We start from the raw sequence: 17,038 nt of genomic DNA on the forward strand, positions 1-17,038 counted from the left end.
AGACCTCCAGCAGGAGCACTCCTCCCTCTCTGGACAAGCCCCACAGCGCAGGATCATCCTGGAGCCAAGAGGGCAGAAGCCACTCCAATCACAGCTCCCCGGCTCTACGCACTCCATCTCCTCCTGGCTCCATCACATTAGCTAGGATAAAAACGCCCAGGGGATATAAACTCTCTGCTCCAGGGCATAAGCCCGACCCTCAGTGGCTGGAGCTAGGATGATACCTCCCCCACAGCCAGCAGGTTATTCCAGAGTTGACCATTAAGGGGTTTCTTCACCTGAAGCACCTGGTGCTGGAGACAAAGACACCATACCACAGGGACCACTGCTGTGCTCCAGAACAGGGTGGCAGTTCCTATGGCAGCCCTCACTGGGAGCATGTGGGTCTTTGTCCCCCTCGAGGGGCTGGCCCAGATGAGCGTTTTATGCATCAGCTACTGGTGAAGGATTAGTCAAGCAGATGAAGCGATGCTCTTAGTACCAGACTTCCCAGGTTCGGTTCCTGCTCTCGACCCAAGCAGGACAGTTCTGCTACATCCCTAAAAAAGGGGAGACCGAGCACCGCATCTAAAAGGAGATTTCGCCACATTGCACGACGAAACACGCAAGAGCGGGGCCGGTGTAGGGGAAGGCAGAGAGCCACAGTGAAAGCAAACCCTGCCCTTGCAGAGCAGATGCCAGACTCCCAGGAAATGCTCACTAGCTTTTCTCTCTTTCTAGCGTGCTCGTGTCAGGAGGAAGTCCAAATCCAAAAAACGTGGGAAGAAAATGCAAAAGAGTTTTAAGCAAGTGATCCAGAATCTCCTGGTTGGTATAGGACCAGGACTAGAGAGCCCAGGGCTGCCGCCACATTGAACCTGACAGCAGCTCTCCATAGCCCCACACTGGAGGAACAAGAGGCCTGAAGAATCACAGCTGACCCTCTTCGGGCAAACTCCTGTCAGTGATAGCTGGGTTGTTAATTCCACGTGGCTCGTTATGCTTGTTGCAATAAAGTGTGGTGGCATTTTAATTTGTAATGTATTTGCCATTGTCTCTACATCCCAGCACCGAGCTGTGGCTTTCCCGTCTGTGCTGGGGAGGGATAGAGGACACACTCAGGTGCGGATTTGAACTTAAGGAAGGCACCTGTCCTTATTAGCAAATGAAAAACACTAGGCAGGATCGGTCTCCATTCCTCATCCTCACCGAGGTTGCTAGGAAAGGAGCTCTCCTGCTGAGCTAAGAGCAGTGGCGTTGCCGATTAGACCGGTGCACACACTGCAGCAAAGAAAAAGAAAGCCCATCCTCTTTGAACGGGAAAAGACAAGGTGCGTTGGTAAGCGCACACGAGCGTAACCACAGGGGTGTTGGTGAGGGCACAAGTCACCAGGCTGATATTACAGCTCACAACTGACCACACACACGATGTAGCCGATATCTTTATTACAACATTACAACGATTATAACAATTATTACAACGATACGTTAAATCAGACAAGACACAGCTTGGGGCAAATTTTCAACAGCGCCTAAGTCACTTAGGAGCCCAAGTCTCACTGATTGACACCAAGCCTTAGACTCCTAAGTCTCTTGAAAATAGGACTTAGACGCTTTTGAAACTTTTGCCCTGGATCTTCAATATTGGCAGTGATTACATGCTCTGGGGGGAAACGACCGATGATATGCTATGATCAAGGAATGCAATTGATTACGTCTATGTAGGGCCGGGGAGGAACGCAGCTATACTGTACCGGTGCTTATTTCTATAGAGGATGATGAGATTGCGCAGAAGCAGACTTAAAAATAGCGTTAAACTGAGTGTTTTGCCGAAAAAGGGAAAAGTTACAAGGGGAGGGCGGTTCCAAACTGGAGCACTAGGGGGCACTGTTTACTATCGCTCCACACTGACCAGCAGCCCCCACTCGGATCAGGTGCGAGGCCAGAGACGCTGACCTGGGAACGTATGGAGAAAGTAGCATATGCCGGAGTAGCACAAGGTCGTGGGGAAGAGGTTGGGGGAGATTGAGCCCTTCAACATGACTGGAAGCCTTTTCCCCTGTATGGATTAAGCTGTTGGACAGCCAGAGAAGCCCAGTCCAAAGGAGACTCGGGACAAAGCAAAGCTGGAAAGGGCTGTCAGAGAAGGAGGCCCTGCCGTTGGGAGTTACTAGGGCACCAGGAGAAACCCCAGCAGGGGGTCGTTTCAGTCTTATTGGAATGAAGTTCTGCTCAGCTCCTCACACACGTATTTCTGGCTCTATTCCTCTCAGCCTTCCTTTCAGAACAGCTCCATGCAGCACGGCCCTTCCCTGCAGAGCTCTGGCCCTGCAAGGGTCTGCCTTGCTTTTCCCCTCTGCTTATCATATAAGTACCTGGGGAAATCCTTGACTCCCTCTTGCCAGCCCCAAGTGTTCCAAAACCATAGCTCAAGGGTCCTGACACTCGTGAGATGGACCTGGCAAATCACGCGGTTTTAAAGGTACTATCCTTGGAGTTCTTTTATTAGCCTTTTGATTTCTGAACCGCAGGGCACCACGATTTCACGCTTTTTTCTCCCACCCACAAGGGCTCGAAACCTGCTTTCATAGATTTAAAATGAAAAGCCCAGATTCTCGCATCATCACGTGACTCCAGGAGCTGGGTCTGTAAGAAAAGCACTAGCTGTCATGACACTTGCAATGAGACCGCGAGAGTTGGCCAGTCACTGTGGGAGGAACCATCACCAGGATCCCTACCTTGTGACTGGGGCCGAGCCTTTGGTATGACTGGCGCACCGCACATGAAGCGCCATCTCTTCCCAGCAATCTCATGGGTCACCCCTTTAGTCACGGGCTCAGAATTCAACTAAGGCCAAGGTTTTCAAAAGTGTCTAGATATTTTGGGATGTTCTGTTTCACATACCTTAAAACAGGCCTGGCTTTCAGAAGACAGTTGCTCAGCACCTGCAGAAAATCAGGCCCCGTTAAAGGATCTCAGATTTGGCACCTGAAAATGAAGGCACCAAAATGCCTAAATCTTTGGCAACTCAAGCAAAGGAGGGCCCGTGAGAACGGCTGTCTCTGGAAGGGAACCTGGCAGGGAGCCGGAGGGGATGGATAGAACGTGTCTGAGGTCTGCAAGCGAGGGGCAACTCCGCCACACACTTCAGTCCTTGTTGCGGCTTAGCAGAGAATATCAAAACGAAAAGGCTTCCCCTATTTTGCAAGGGCTTTTTGAGGCCTGCCTCTCAGTCATCCCACAGTGAAGCAAAAAAAAAACAGTGAAAGAGACTAGCCAAGAATAACATGGACCCAAAAGCTCTGAAATTATCTGTTGGAGGAGATGGTGGCGTGGCAGGAAAGCAAACAGGCCGTTTGAAGACGATGGCAGCAACCTAGTTCGACCTCAGGCAGGCTGTCCTTTGTCTTCTTCTGGTGCTGTCAGGGCCGCGGTAGAGAAAGACGACGTGAAGTACGTTACAGTCACTTTGGGGACAGTCTGGGCCTTGGGTTTTGGTTTCTTGCTGGGTTTTTTCGCCCGCTGGAATTCAAAGGGATCAGAAGAGTCAATATTTCCCCCCCCCAAGGTCCGGTTTCTATTTCATAGTCTTCAACCAAACTGTCCATCTACCCAGTTAGCTCATGATTGCCTCCTGCTGGAATGAATGGCAAATAATTCCCCAGGCCCTTGCCCAATCCTGAATGGGTCCTGGATTGAAACCAATTCTATCCCTGGCCTCACCTCTGGGGCTGCAGCCACCTCTCTGAAAACTGGACAGGGTCATTCATCTTAACCCTGATTCCACCTCCTCCAGTCATGGTCAGAGTGAAGGACGGAGGAACCTATGGTGACTCATTCCTGCATTTCCCTCCCCTCTCGCACCAGAGAAAGGAAAACCCAGTCCCACAGGGACATGCGCTGCCGTCAGAGTTCGTGAGCAACTTCCACCGAAGCCCACAGGAGCTGCAGATTGAGGGCAGAATATGGGTCACTGTCTTGGGAGCGACTAATATCCAGACACCTGGTGGGCCCACGATGCAGCTACACATCTTTACATAGGTCTAAGGCCTTCTGAGTGGGCCCAGCAGCACCATGCGTAACCATGGGGACTGCCATAGCCTCCTCCTTCTGGTGGCCCCATATGTTTAAAGAAGAGTTTCCATGTAGGTTTGTCCAAGGATGAGATGACCAAAAGCCAGCCAAGGAAAACATGGAATGATTCCCTCATTGACCCATGCTGGTTCTGTATCAGTCTCCTCTAGGGACAGACAAGGGACAACACAAACCACCGTGGGGGCAGAGTGTACCTGGCTCCATGATCCCAATGGAGCGCGCCTACCTAGACAGGTAACAGCTCACCTGCTGCTGCTGCTGGGTGCATTTCACAGATGTCAAAGGTGCCTCTTGTACGAAGTCAAGAACTGACACGTCGGCGGAACAATCCCTTGTTATCTGGGGAGAGAGTGAGAGAGAAGTACTTCAATGAGGGGATCTGGGGAGCCCCATTTCAAAGCTTCATGGAAGTGCCTTTTTGCAATCGTTTTCAACTCAGAGGAAGCCTCCAGTGACAGTAATAAGCATGGTGAATACATGCTAAGTAACACTGTAATACAGAACACCCTAACTGAGGTCAGGGGCCCATCGTGCCAAGAGCGGGACAGACATATCGCAAAGGCCAGGTCCTGCCACGAAGAGCAGGCCTCACAAGCTAAGTAAAGAATTATGTCTGAACTAGAAACATTGGCTGTTAAACAGTGAGCTCATCTCTAGAGTTGAGCAAATAACTGATTTGTCAGTTCGGCGGCCGAATCAAAGTTTTTTCCTGAGTTGTCCCAAAGCAAATTTAAAAAAAAAAAAAATGTTGGTGAAATAAAAGAATCAGAAAAATTGCACATCAGGTCAAATGAAGCGTTTTACTTGAGTTTTTAACCTGGTTTCATAAAAATGAAGTAAAATTCAAACCAAAAGGTGGTTTAGGATCATAAATACAAAACGTTTTGACTTTTTTGGAATTGTTTTTTTCCTCGACTGACTCCATTTGGTGAATGTGACACAAATTCACCAAGTGTTTCACTCGACCCAAATTTGTGTGAATAAAGTTCCTTTAGAAAAACGTTATCCAACTCTGCTGTTCTCAACCTCCGCTCTAGCAGCGTTACCTTACCACTCCACTATTCTACTGAAACAGCTCCAAGCTCTACTTTCCACTATTTCGCTATGTTCACCGTGATCAATAGCGACCACGTCTACCTCCGCTGAAGCAACCATTTCACAGAGAGAACACCTTGGAATTCGGCCCCTGTTTGGAGGCTGATTTTCCAAGGTTGTTGTGCAGTTGGTTTTATTATCTAAGGAACGTAAATTATCTGACCACAAATGGGACAATGCTGGTTTTTTGTTTATTAAAATGGGAACTATGTTTTTTGGAGTCCTGTACCTCATACTGCTGGAGATGGAGCCTTCTTGCCTGAATTGTTAATTTCTTTGCAACAATATTTAAGATGGTTCAAATCATTTTACTCCTTGCAGTAACTGTAGTGATTCGAATGCCTTATAGCTTGGGACAATAGATCCTTTGCAAAGCAACATCTTCTTGAGGCCACTAGAGAGGCTGGAACATCTGGCTTAAACACGTCACTAGTTTTAAGTTCTGTGGCAGGTGTAATTCTCTGGAGATGCCACACAGCCCCCGGCTGGTGTGTTCTGAGTCAGCTTTGAGTACAGCAGGGGGAGTCAATTATTTTTTGTCATGGTCCAAATTCCTTGGTCAAGGTATAGTCAAGGTCCAGACTCCAGAGAAGAAAATAACAATAATGATTTTGGAGGGGCATTGCCAGCAGATCGAGGGACGTGATCATTCCCCTCTATTCGGCATTGGTGAGGCCTCATCTGGACTACTGTGTCCAGTTTTGGGCCCCACACTACAAGAAGGATGTGGAAAAATTGGATAGAGTCCAGCGGAGGGCAACAAAAATGATTAGGGGGCTGGAGCACATGACTTATGAGGAGAGGCTGAGGGAACTGGGATTGTTTAGTCTGCAGAAGAGAAGAATGAGGAGGGATTTGATAGCTGCTTTCAACTACCTGAAAGGGGGTTCCAAAGAGAATGGATCTAGACTGTTCTCAGTGGGAGCAGATAACAGAACAAGGAGTAATGGTCTCAAGTTGCAGTGGGGGAGGTCCAGGTTGGATATTAGGAAAAACTTTTTCACTAGGAGGGTGGTGAAGCACTGGAATGGGTTACCTAGAGAGGTGGTGGAATCTCCATCCTTAGAGGGTTTTTAAGGTCAGGCTTGACAAAGCCCTGGCTGGGATGATTTAGTTGGTGTTGGTGCTGCTTTGAGCTGGGGGTTGGACTAGATGACCTCCTGAGGTCCCTTCCAACCCTGAGATTCTATGATTCTATGGAGTCTGTTCAAAAGCATCTGGTGGTTGGGATTTGGCCTATTGACTACCCCTGGAGTACAGGATCCTAAACAGTCCACAGCTCAAAGATAAAGGGCAGGTGGCTTTGACAGTGAATACACTCCCAGCTCAGCACCACTATCCATTGAGGATACAAACTACACATGCCCAAAAGAAAGGTTCTGCAGCACAAGCGGATTCAACCGTGTTCCCGAGAGGCGAACACACACAAAAACAAAAGAAACCACCACCTACCGCTGGAACTGGCAACCTTGCAAACACAAGCCAATGACTGAAGAGGGCTGGACACCAATTTTCTCCTTTCTTCGTTGGCGCTATGTGAAGAGGGTCAAGAGAACTGGCTTCTCTTCTGCCACTGCTGGGTTGGCTGACCACAGGCCAGTCACTACCTCTCTCTGTGTCTGTTTGCCCTGCTATCCTTCCTCTGTCTTAGCTCCTTACATTGCAAGCTCTTGGGGGCAGAGACTTACTTTATGTACAGCACCTAGCACACTGGGGCCCCGATCTCGGTTGGGGCCACTAGACAGCACCATAGTACAAAGAAACTCACCAGCCCTACATTCACTTGCTTACTAAAATAACAGCATGACTAGAAAGTCTGGGGAGGAGACCCTCTTGTGTGTGCAAATAAGAACACAGGCCCTGGAGGGCGAATCATAGAAGGTTAAGGTTGGAAGAGACCTCAGGAGGTCATCTAGTCCAACCCCCTGCTCAAAGCAGGACCAACCCCCAACTAAATCATCCCAGTCAGGGCTTTGTCAAGCCTGACCTTAAAAATCTCTAAGGAAGGAGATTCCACCACCTCCCTAGGTAACCCATTCCAGTGCTTCACCACCCTTCTCGTGATGTGTTCCCATGCCACATCATTCCGTTTGGGTCAAAGCCTGGGTCCACCATCGTGCGGCGGTACCAGCCCCACACACTTCCCCTCTGAGGCTGTTTTACCGAGACATGAAGATGGCACAGGGCCATGCAGAATGCTTTACAGGGGTGTTTTACATACAACAACCGCAGCCACTGGCATGCAAACTCCTCCCCAGCCTCCTAAATCGGGGAGGAGCATCAGGATGTGACATGATGGACGTGGTGAGGCACAAACATCTCGCCATAACCGGAGCCACGTGAAGCATGGGCAGGTTTGGTTTGCAGGGGGCCGTGCCCAGAGTTTCCCTCTGAATTTCTGATTTGATCAAATGCAGCTGAACCTGCCAAAGTTCCCATCCAACAAAACCCATTGATTGTCCCCGATTCCCGTCATGTGACCCAGGCGCGCTGGACAGCGTGCAGACAAGTAGGAACAGATCTGTGCCCAGTGAAACCCGAAACCTGATGATCTGCCCCTGATTTCATTTCTAGGAGTTTAGCAAAACTCTAGGCGTGATGTAATGCCAGGTCAGCAGGAGTGGCAGATTGGTGTGAAACTCCATGGCTGAGACTCCACTTAAGCCTCCTTTCCCCTTCAGAGCTTTCTGAGTTATAGCAACAGCCACAATGATAATTTGTGTGTAAATGTCTAGCTCAGATGAGCAAGAGCGCCCAAACTAGAACAGGGAAAACTGGAACAAAATGAATGCTACAGAGGGGCGATCGGGGACTTTTGTTCTCCCAGCCCCATGACAGAAAAGCAAGGGCACATTCAATGACATTTAAAAGGCAGCCCAAGGAAATGCATGTTTTTACCCTCACACAACAGCCTGTGGAACTCACTGCCACAAGACATCCCTGAGGCCAAGAGCTTAGCAGGATTCAAAAAAGGGATCAGACATTTGTATGGGTAATGAGGATATCCAAAGTGATAGTATTAAAAACAAACATGAGTTTTGGAAGGGATATGAACCCTCATGCGTCAGGGCTCAAGCCAATCTCTGCTGGGGGTCAGGAGGACACTTCCACTGGGGGGCTTTGTGCACCTTTCTCTGAATCAGCTGGCACCTGCCACTGCTGGAGGCAGGACTAGACAGACCCGGGGTCTGATCCAGGCTGGCAGCTCCTATGTCCCAGTGGTGCAATGCTCCTAACGAGAAAGGGGACAGTTTCAACAGACATGCCAAACCCACGAGAAAAATGCAGAAATTGGGCTTGTTTTTGGCTTAATTGGCTTGGGAGTTGCTGGTTGGCTAGTTTTTGGCTTGTAGCTTCTTTTTTTTCCGGCTCCCGGGAAGCAGGGGCAAGCGGTGGGGGGAGGGAGGGGAAGAGAGTCAGGGGTACACAGTGGGCCCACCGCAGTCCCAGACTGCACACCGGGGGGATCTAGTCACATGGAGTGTTGGGGTTCTCAGGGATTGGTTTGTTTTGAAATGGGATTAGCTTGATTTTTGGCTTATTGTGAAAGTCGGGGGGCTTATTTACCACGTGAAAGTTGGCAACTGTGTTTCACACCTACCCCGTTCGGCCGATATCTGCAGTCCTCGAGGCGGTAGCTAGCCATGTTTTTCCGGCAGTTCGTCTCTTTGATGGTGAAGTTGATGCTGAAGTGCGTGCCCCAGTCAAATTGCTACAGGTACAAGGACAAATCTTTTAATGGTGTCACAAAGCGATGTCTCGTGCACGAGCCAGGGCTCCCCAGGCATCCGCTGCTTGCTTTTCGAGGAACATGGCAACCCCACAGAGGGCTTTAAGGAGACCAATAGCTACTTGTGCGCGCATCCGGTTTGCAATCAGGCGTCTATTAGGCACTGATTTCTGGGTGCGTGTCTAATGGTGCACGCTCGTACTATCCTAACACGGTGGTCTTAGGCAAGGTGGTAGCATAGAGACCTGCACCACACACTCCCCTTATTCACCAGCCATCCCTGCTTTCCCATCTGTTGCCCTGCCTGACTTCGGTCACAGTGGGTCAAGATGGATGGAATTCCCTCACTGCCAGGGGCATGCAGAGGTGGGGGGGGGGCAAGCAAGGGCACACGCTCCCCCCAATAATCATCGGGGGCACAGAACTCTCCAGCCATGGGCAGTGAGGGGGGGGAAGGAGAGCGAGCTCCTTCGACCCCAGGTCTTGGTGGGGAAACAGAACGTGCCTGCCCAAAAGGAGTCTCTCTCAAACTCCTCTGCATGCCTCTGTTCACTGCCCCTCCTCCCCCAGCACTTCTTGGTGGCCTTTGGTACGTGCTGGGACCTGGGTCAGGCCAGGCCACCACAGAGTGACCCAGACTGGTGGAAGACGCTACGGAGCAGCGGCAAGACATCCACCGAAGGTGAAATTCACCTGGGAGCTGAGTGCCCGCACCGGCATCTGTGCCACTTGGGTCCTGCCCAAACCTATTTTGAGGATTTAAATCGGGATGGGCCAAACTTTTTGGCCCGTGGGCCCCATCTGGGTATGGAAATTGTATGGCGGGCCATGAATGCTCACGGAATTGGGGTTGGGGTGCGGGAGGGGGTGAGGGCTCTGGCTGGAAGTGCGGGCTGTGGAGTGGCCCCAGAAATGAAGAGTTCAGGGTGCGGGAGGGGGCTCCAGACTGGGGCAGGAGGTTGGGGGGGGGGGTGCGGGCTCTGGCTGGGGGTGCAGGCTCTGGGGTGGGATGGGGATGAGGGGCTTGGGGTGCAGGAGGATGCTCCAGGCTGGGACTAAGGGGTTCAGAGAGCAGGAGAGGGGCAGGGGGTTGGGGCACAGGGGGAGGCTCAGGAAGTAAGCACCACCTGGAACCTGCACCAAGTAGCTCCCGGAAGCATGTACCCCGTCCGGCTCCTATGCAGAGGCGCGGCCAGGCGGCAGGCACTGCCCCACAGCTCCCATTGGCCGCGGTTCCTGGCCAATGGGAGCTGCGGGGGCAGTGTGTGGAGCTCCCTGGCTGTCCCTCCATGTAGGAACCAGAGTGGGGGCCATGCTGCTGCTTACAGGAGCCACACAGAGCTCGAGGGCTGGATTAAAACATCTGACGGGCCGGATGCAGCCCGTCGTGAGCCCACCCCTGCTTTAAATGGTGCATAGGTCTCCGCCCCGGGGGAACTTCAGCCAGCAGCAGGAGGGGCACTTGCAGGCAGCTGGCACATCGGGGCAGGGGGATTGTTGTGGGGATGGAGAGATGGGGAAAGAAACAGATGGCACCTGGCTCATCTGGATTCACATAGGGCCCTGCCAAAACTGGGACTGGCCCTAGCTGGGAGTGTAAATGCTCCCATCCTCCAGTGGCTGGGGGTTGAGTTACTTGGGTTTCCTCCGGTAAAATAACCCTTGGTCAAATAACATTCGAGACAGGTGTAACAGAGATTTCACCGCTGAAGGAGGTTGTCCCCCTGCCCACACGCTATAATTTCTCCTCTCATTCCCAGCTCTGCCGTCCCCTCCCCCCAGCTGGTTCTGGTAGGCACACTGGCAGAGGCTGACCTGGCCCAAAAGGAGACATAAGCAAACGTTTGGCACTTCCAAGCAGCTCTGTTTACACTGGCAGCATTGGCTGGTAGGCAGAGCAAGGGCCGGGAAGTCAGGAGTCCTGGATCCAGCCCCACCCCCTTCCCTCATTCGGTGACTGAGGCTGTTTCACGTCAGGGCCTTGGTTTATGCATTTGTAAAATAGGGATGGTACATACAGGAGTCAGACAGGCAGTAAAGTTCTGTGCTGAAGAGCGTCTATGTGACAACGCCAGCTCCCTCCCCTGTTCAGAGTCACGGCTGCTGAGACGGAAATACCTCTTCCTTACTCCTGCTAGCCTTGCAGAGGGGACATGGCTAAGGGGGGAGGGAGCTGCAGTCCGCTCCTCCTTAGAGAGGTCTCAGGATGCATAAGGTAGGGTTACCATATTTCAACAAGCAAAAAAGAGGACGGGAGGAGCCCCGCCCTAGCCCCGCCCCTGCCCCTCCCACTTCCCGCCCCCCCAGAACCCCCAACCCTCCCCCCGTTCCTTGTCCCCTGACTGCCCCCTCCTGGGACCCCTGCCCCTAACTGCCCCCCAGGACTCCACTCCCTATCTAAGCCTCCTTGCCTCTTGTCCCCTGACTGCCCCAACCCTTATCCACACCCCCACCCCCAGACAGACCCCTGGGACTCCCACGCCCCATCCAACCACTCCCCACCCCCTGACAGCCCCCCCCCAGAACTCCCAACCCATCTAAACCCCTCTGCTCCCTGTCCCCTGACTGCTCCGATCCCTCTCCCCACTCCTGCCCCCTGACAGCTCCCCCGCAGAACTCCCAGCCCCCCACCCCCCCACTCCTTGTCCCCTGACTGCCCCCTCCTGGGACCCCTGCTCCTAACTGCCCTCCAGAATCCCACCCCCTACCTAAGACTCCCTGTTCCTTGTCCCCTAACTGCCCCCTCCTAAGACCCCCCCCAACTGCCCCCCAGGACCCTACCCCCTACCTGTACCCTGACTGCCCAAAACTTTCTCCACTCCCCCCCCAAAAAGCCCCCCCCCGTTTCTTGACTGCCCCCTCCAGAACCTCCCTGGCCCCCTTACCCTGCTGCTCAGACCGGGTGTTGGGCTCTGTGCCAGCCGGACACATGGCTGAGCTCCCCAGCACAACAAAACCCGGTCCCTGGCCCTGCACAGTGCTGCGGGACCGGGCTGCAGGAGGAGGAGCTGCCGGCCGGCTCAGAATGCAGGGAGGAGGAAGCTGCTCCGGAGTCCAGGCCGGGACTTTCCTGCAGCCCTCCCAGCCGCTCGCTCTGCTCTGCCGGGGGAGGGGGGAAATCCCGGACATTGTGAGTGCTTTACAAATTCCCCCCGGATGCTATTTTTAGCACAAAAAGGAGGACATGTCCGGGTAAATCCGGACGAATGGTAACCCTAACATAAGGTCCACTCGGCCACATCTGGGCAAGCTTTTTGGAGCCCACGGGGCTTCAGCGGGTGGCACAGAGGGCCAGACGGTGGCTTATGGCATCGGGGTTACAGGTCACACGGAAGAAAGCTAGCAGCCAGCCAGCTTGACTCTCAGAACTCAGGGAGATGGATTTCTCTCTCTTTTGTAAAGAGAACACTCCAACCAGTAGGGGGCGCTGGGGCGTTCTGAATCGAAGCGATAAGGAGAGGTAGCAGCAATCGAGAGGGCAAATTATGTCTTGTCTCAATTAGTTGGGATCACTGAACAGATTTCAGAGTAGCAGCCGTGTTAGTCTGTATCCGCAAAAAGAAGAACAGGAGTACTTGTGGCACCTTAGAGACTAACACATTTATTAGAGCATAAGCTTTCGTGGATTACAGCCCACTTCTTCGGATGCATATGCATATGGCTGTAGTCCACGAAAGCTTATGCTCTAATAAATTTGTTAGTCTCTAAGGTGCCACAAGTACTCCTGTTCTTCTTTTTGAAGTGGGGAAGAATCACAAGTAAACCAGAGTGAGTTATTTTAGCAGGAACCACTACTTAGGCTTCCAGGGTGAATTACTGTTATCTGTTGGAAATGAGCTATTATCTTCATTCACCTCACTTTGTAGCTAACCTCCATTTGTGAAATAAACAGAACTCTGAACTGGTAAAAACAGCGCTCTGGAACATAAACCCCACGGTTCTATGCTCCCTTGTCAGTTTCCATCCTCTGTAAGCCCTGAGGTTGGAGGGAAAGTCCTTCAGAGGTTTAGTTAGATCTTGAGCAATCCTCTTGTGCAATCTTTCTTTACAGTTGATGGAATGTGCTGGCTATTTTCCCTCCCGTCCTTTCTGGGTTACAGGCCCGTAGCTCTCTGGCACTTTCTCTATTCCTTCACTCCCCCTTGTTTGCCTTACTATGCTCTCTGGCTGGTTTGGTTTGGTCATTTTCTTCCTTTTGCTACAGCTCCCTTCCCCACCACTGGCTCCCCACATACTGTGTCCCTTCTTTTCGGGTGCCAGTTGTTGCCTTGCTTGCTATTGGCCTCTCCCCCACCCAGCTCTGGGCAGCTTCCCTCCAGACTCCACCAGCTGTTTCCACAGCTCTGTTGGGGGGGGGGGGGTGAGAGAGAGAGAGCACAAGCTGCTGCCTGCTCTCCCCTGCTGGTTTTGATCCCCACCCTGCCTCAATGCACACACACACACACACACACACACTCCAAGAGTCAAGCACACCCCACTTCAATGGCTCCAGAAACTTTGGAGCTCTCTAGGACCCCCTGCCCCAGAGCAGCTGTTTTGGGCTCCCCATTTAAAACAAAAAATCCATTCTGAACACCAGGAGGCTGCTTCAGAGCAGCCAACTTGCGCAGTTCCCATGGCTCGTTCGACCCCCCAGCCTCCAGCACACTTGGGGATTTGCAGCCCCCTTGATCTGGAGTCCAGGAGAGAACGAATGCAGAGCCCTGCAGAATCCTCTGCACAGCCCCTCTTCCCAACAAAGCCACACTGAACTGGTTTGTCCAGCGCTCTGCAAGCCCCCGGGGTAGAGGAGAAGGGCAGCCTAGTTTCCTAGGAGAGGAGGAGTTACTAAGTCTCCATGGGAAAGTTGCACCAGTTTAAAGTGAATTTTGAAACCGATTTGGTAAAAGTGGTGCAAACCCACATGGAGACATTTCCATTTCAAGGTGGCTTATTTCCATTTAGATTAAATCCCTTTCCGGTCTACTTAAAGCTACACTGAAATAAGTGCCCCCCCATCCTGGCTTAAATTCACACCTTCCGTTAAACCAGTTCAACTCCCATGTAGACCAGCTTTGTCCATGGGGAGAACTCAGCAGGAAATCTGGCTTTATATAGGACTTGGTTTAGAGGCTTGCCTATATCGCACTCCTCATTGTACCTTCAGCACTTACATTCCTGCCTCAGTTCTGTTCCTGGAGTTCTTCCTGCTATTATACATATACTTTAAAAGCCTCCCACCCACCCCCCGCACCCCCTTCACTATGGGCTAACGTCTATGGGGAAAAGGAGAATCCAAAACCAATGAGTTCTTACTGTTTTGTGGAAGCTTTTGAGTTTGAACAGCCTGAACACTGCCTGCGTTCCAGTTTCTTGATTATAGGCCTCGACCGCAGAACGAGCCACATCTCGGGGGGACAGCAGCTGAGCCTCCAAAAGGGAGCTGGCAGTAACGGACACCCCGAGAGACGCCAGCAGGGCCACCAGGACTAGCACCACCGCCATGGCTGCTGCCGCTTCACTGACTCCGGTGGGGGGGGGGGAAATACGCCGACGCAGCACTTTATTCCCAGCGTTAAAGACAACAAGGCTAACGGGTCAGTGTCACTGAACTCTCTGCATCAAACTTGGCAAGACGCGCCCCTTTCAAAAACAAACCTAAGCCTTCGCGGCGCTCTCCGAGCTCGGTTTCAGGATGGTGCAACATATTTAAATGGGATTGATGCCGGCTTCTTGGAATCCTAACTCTAAACAGCGATTTCTCAGGATCAGAGCCCAGGAGCGCTTAAACAGGGGTATGGATGCAGCTGGAAATAATTCTGGCCTTGGCTAAAGACAAACAAAACGCAGCCAAACCCTTTGAGGTTTGTTGACGTGCAGCAGGGGCTCCTTTTTTCTCCCCCCAGAGAGAGACGGTTCCCAGCTGGCCAAAAGCAGACTGGCCGGGAGGCACTGGAAACTCAGACCTTCGGGTGAAGTCATTCCTGTACTGACAGAGAGACTAACCATGCTTTATGCAGATTAATATTCGGCTGGGAGGACTGAGTAGAAGGTAGGAGCTTCGTCTCCGTTGATCCAAGAGTCAGAACCATAGAGCTGCACTGAGTGATGGCCAAAGTTGCCTGGCAGTCATGGGAGAGAAAACTTTGTAAGGGGTTTAGAGAAGCATGTGACGTTTTTGAAGGCATGTCCCCCCCTGCTGAAGCCGCCGTGGAACATCCCACCTGGAGCCAAAACCACCTTCGCTAGCTAACGAGGTAGTGTGGGTTAGTGGACGGACCATAGGGCTGGGAGCCTGTAGTTCCGCCGCTCAGTTGCTGTGGGGCCAGGAATAGGCCCCATAATCTCACTGTGCCTATTCTCCTGTCTTTAAAAACTGAGATCATGTTTACCAGTCTCTGCTGTGGGTGGGTTCGTTAGTTAATGATTGCACGGGCCATTGGAGATGCAAGTGCTACAAGAACCTGTTGCAAAGCAAATTGGCTTCAGTCGTCTTTGAATCAGGCTCCGGAAGGGCTGAGAGGTGCTAGATATTACTCTGAGTACTCCAGCATACACAGCCAGGCCAGGGAAAGCTCCGCAGTGCTAGGAGATCAGGACAGCTGAGGGGGTCACCAATGCTGGTCATTTTTTGACCTTGCACCAAAAGGTTCAAAGACTAAGTAGAGCATCCAAAGGGAGGGCGGATCCCGAGCACTGCCCGAACCCTCTTATCAAAGTCACGTCTACAACGCACCCAGAATCAGTGCACCCGAGCGGCCCATTCCTCGGGGACGCCGCACAATCTGTGCACTTGAAAGAGAGAATCCCAGCAGTGTAGGACTGGAAGGGACCTCAGCAGGTCATCTAGTCCAGTCCCCTGCACTTAAGGCAGGACTAAGATCATTCCTGGCAGGTGTTTGTCTAACTTGTTCTTTCCAATGACCATCACCTGCCACTAAATTACAATTCACTGAGCAAGTTTGTTCCGTCTCCCCCGTTCCTCGCAGCAAAATCCCCCAAGATCCATTGTGGTAAGATCACTGGTTTCCTATTGTCCATCACCTGCTTCAAAAGGAACAGCACCTCCACCTTGTCTGGGTCCTGAAGAAGGGAGTCAGCAGTTAACACTAGTGATGAGGTCCGTGGGTTATGTAGGGACTTCAGACATTTTAGCCCTTGCCCTACTCCTACCACCAGCTACGTGGTGGTCACTCGCCCCAACGCTCTCCTAAATGCTTCAACTCTGGAATGGCCACGGACTGAACGCCTGGACTGCTGGGATTATTTTAGATGCAGGAGGCGTTTTACAACAGCAACTGGCTCCTCCTCCTCAGCCTGCGAAGGGGGAGGAAGATCCTCCCTGTCAGACATGGACACTCCTAGGGGCCACTGAATGAAATTAATGGGCAGCAGGTTTAAAACAAATAAAAGGACGTTCTTCTTCACGCAGCGCACAGTCAACCTGTGGAACTCCTTGCCTGAGGAGGTTGTGAAGGCTAGGACTATAACAGGGTTTAAAAGAGAACTGGATACATTCATGGAGGTTAATTCCATTAATGGCTATTAGCCAGGATGGGTAAGGAATGGTGTCCCTACCCTCTGTCAGAGGGTGGAGAAAGATGGCAGGGGAGAGATCACTTGATCATTACCTGTTAGGTTCACTCCCTCTGGGGCACCTGGCATTGGCCACTGTCGGTAGACAGGATACTGGGCTAGATGGACCTTTGGTCTGACCCAGTCTGGCAGCTCTTACGTATGTTCTTATTTGCACACAGGGGTGCTTTATGGAAGTCACTGAGCTCTAGTTTTTCACCCTGGGGGACAAGTGGCACGAAGCGTCTACGGTGCCTCTTCCGACAAATGGAACCAGAGTGCAACAAGAGAAAAAGTTCTGGGAAGGGGAACATATGCACGGCCTTTTCAATTCAGTTCTCATTCCAGGCACTAGGCCCACTGAACGACTCTGGACTAAGCTAGTGCAGAGGTTCCCAATCTTTTTTCTTATGGCGTACTCCTTCCAGATCTACCAGCTGCCCGCATACCCTCACCCTTCTCATCACGGATACTTTGTATGATACTTAACACTACCTGTCTTTAGCCATCTGTCCACACTTCGTGGTTACGTACAGTTATAGTTACAGTGCAACGTATACCACCAAAAAAACCCCTAAGTTCTGA

The 17,038-nt window shown here is 51.8% G+C and overlaps 1 protein-coding gene across 1 annotated transcript; it reads right to left on the reverse strand.

Moving 5' to 3' along the window:
* Window positions 1–1,408: 1,408 nt before the first annotated feature.
* On the reverse strand, window positions 1,409–15,238 carry LOC101951429 (cathelicidin-2-like). Its single transcript, XM_005295114.5, has 4 exons — window positions 14,195–15,238; window positions 8,771–8,881; window positions 4,321–4,413; window positions 1,409–3,501 (listed from the first exon to the last, which is right to left on the reverse strand). The coding sequence occupies exons 1-4, from the start codon at window positions 14,381–14,383 to the stop codon at window positions 3,367–3,369; spliced, it is 528 nt and encodes a 175-aa protein (XP_005295171.2). The 5' UTR covers window positions 14,384–15,238; the 3' UTR covers window positions 1,409–3,366.
* Between the last annotated feature and the right edge of the window lie 1,800 nt (window positions 15,239–17,038).

The sequence above is a fragment of the Chrysemys picta genome, chromosome 2, assembly GCF_011386835.1.
Source record: "Chrysemys picta bellii isolate R12L10 chromosome 2, ASM1138683v2, whole genome shotgun sequence".
NCBI classification, from domain to species: domain Eukaryota; kingdom Metazoa; phylum Chordata; order Testudines; family Emydidae; genus Chrysemys; species Chrysemys picta.

What these genes read in the sequence shown, in the direction of transcription:
- LOC101951429 (XM_005295114.5), bottom strand. Translation starts at nt 14,383, where the DNA reads ATGGCGGTGGTGCTAGTCCTGGTGGCCCTGCTGGCGTCTCTCGGGGTG. An exon ending in TCAAAAGCTTCCACAAAACA is followed by an intron (nt 8,882 to 14,194) that starts GTAAGAACTCAT and finishes TTGTACCTGTAG; the next exon opens with CAATTTGACTGGGGCACGCA. An exon ending in GCACCCAGCAGCAGCAGCAG is followed by an intron (nt 3,502 to 4,320) that starts GTGAGCTGTTAC and finishes TTTGAATTCCAG; the next exon opens with CGGGCGAAAAAACCCAGCAA.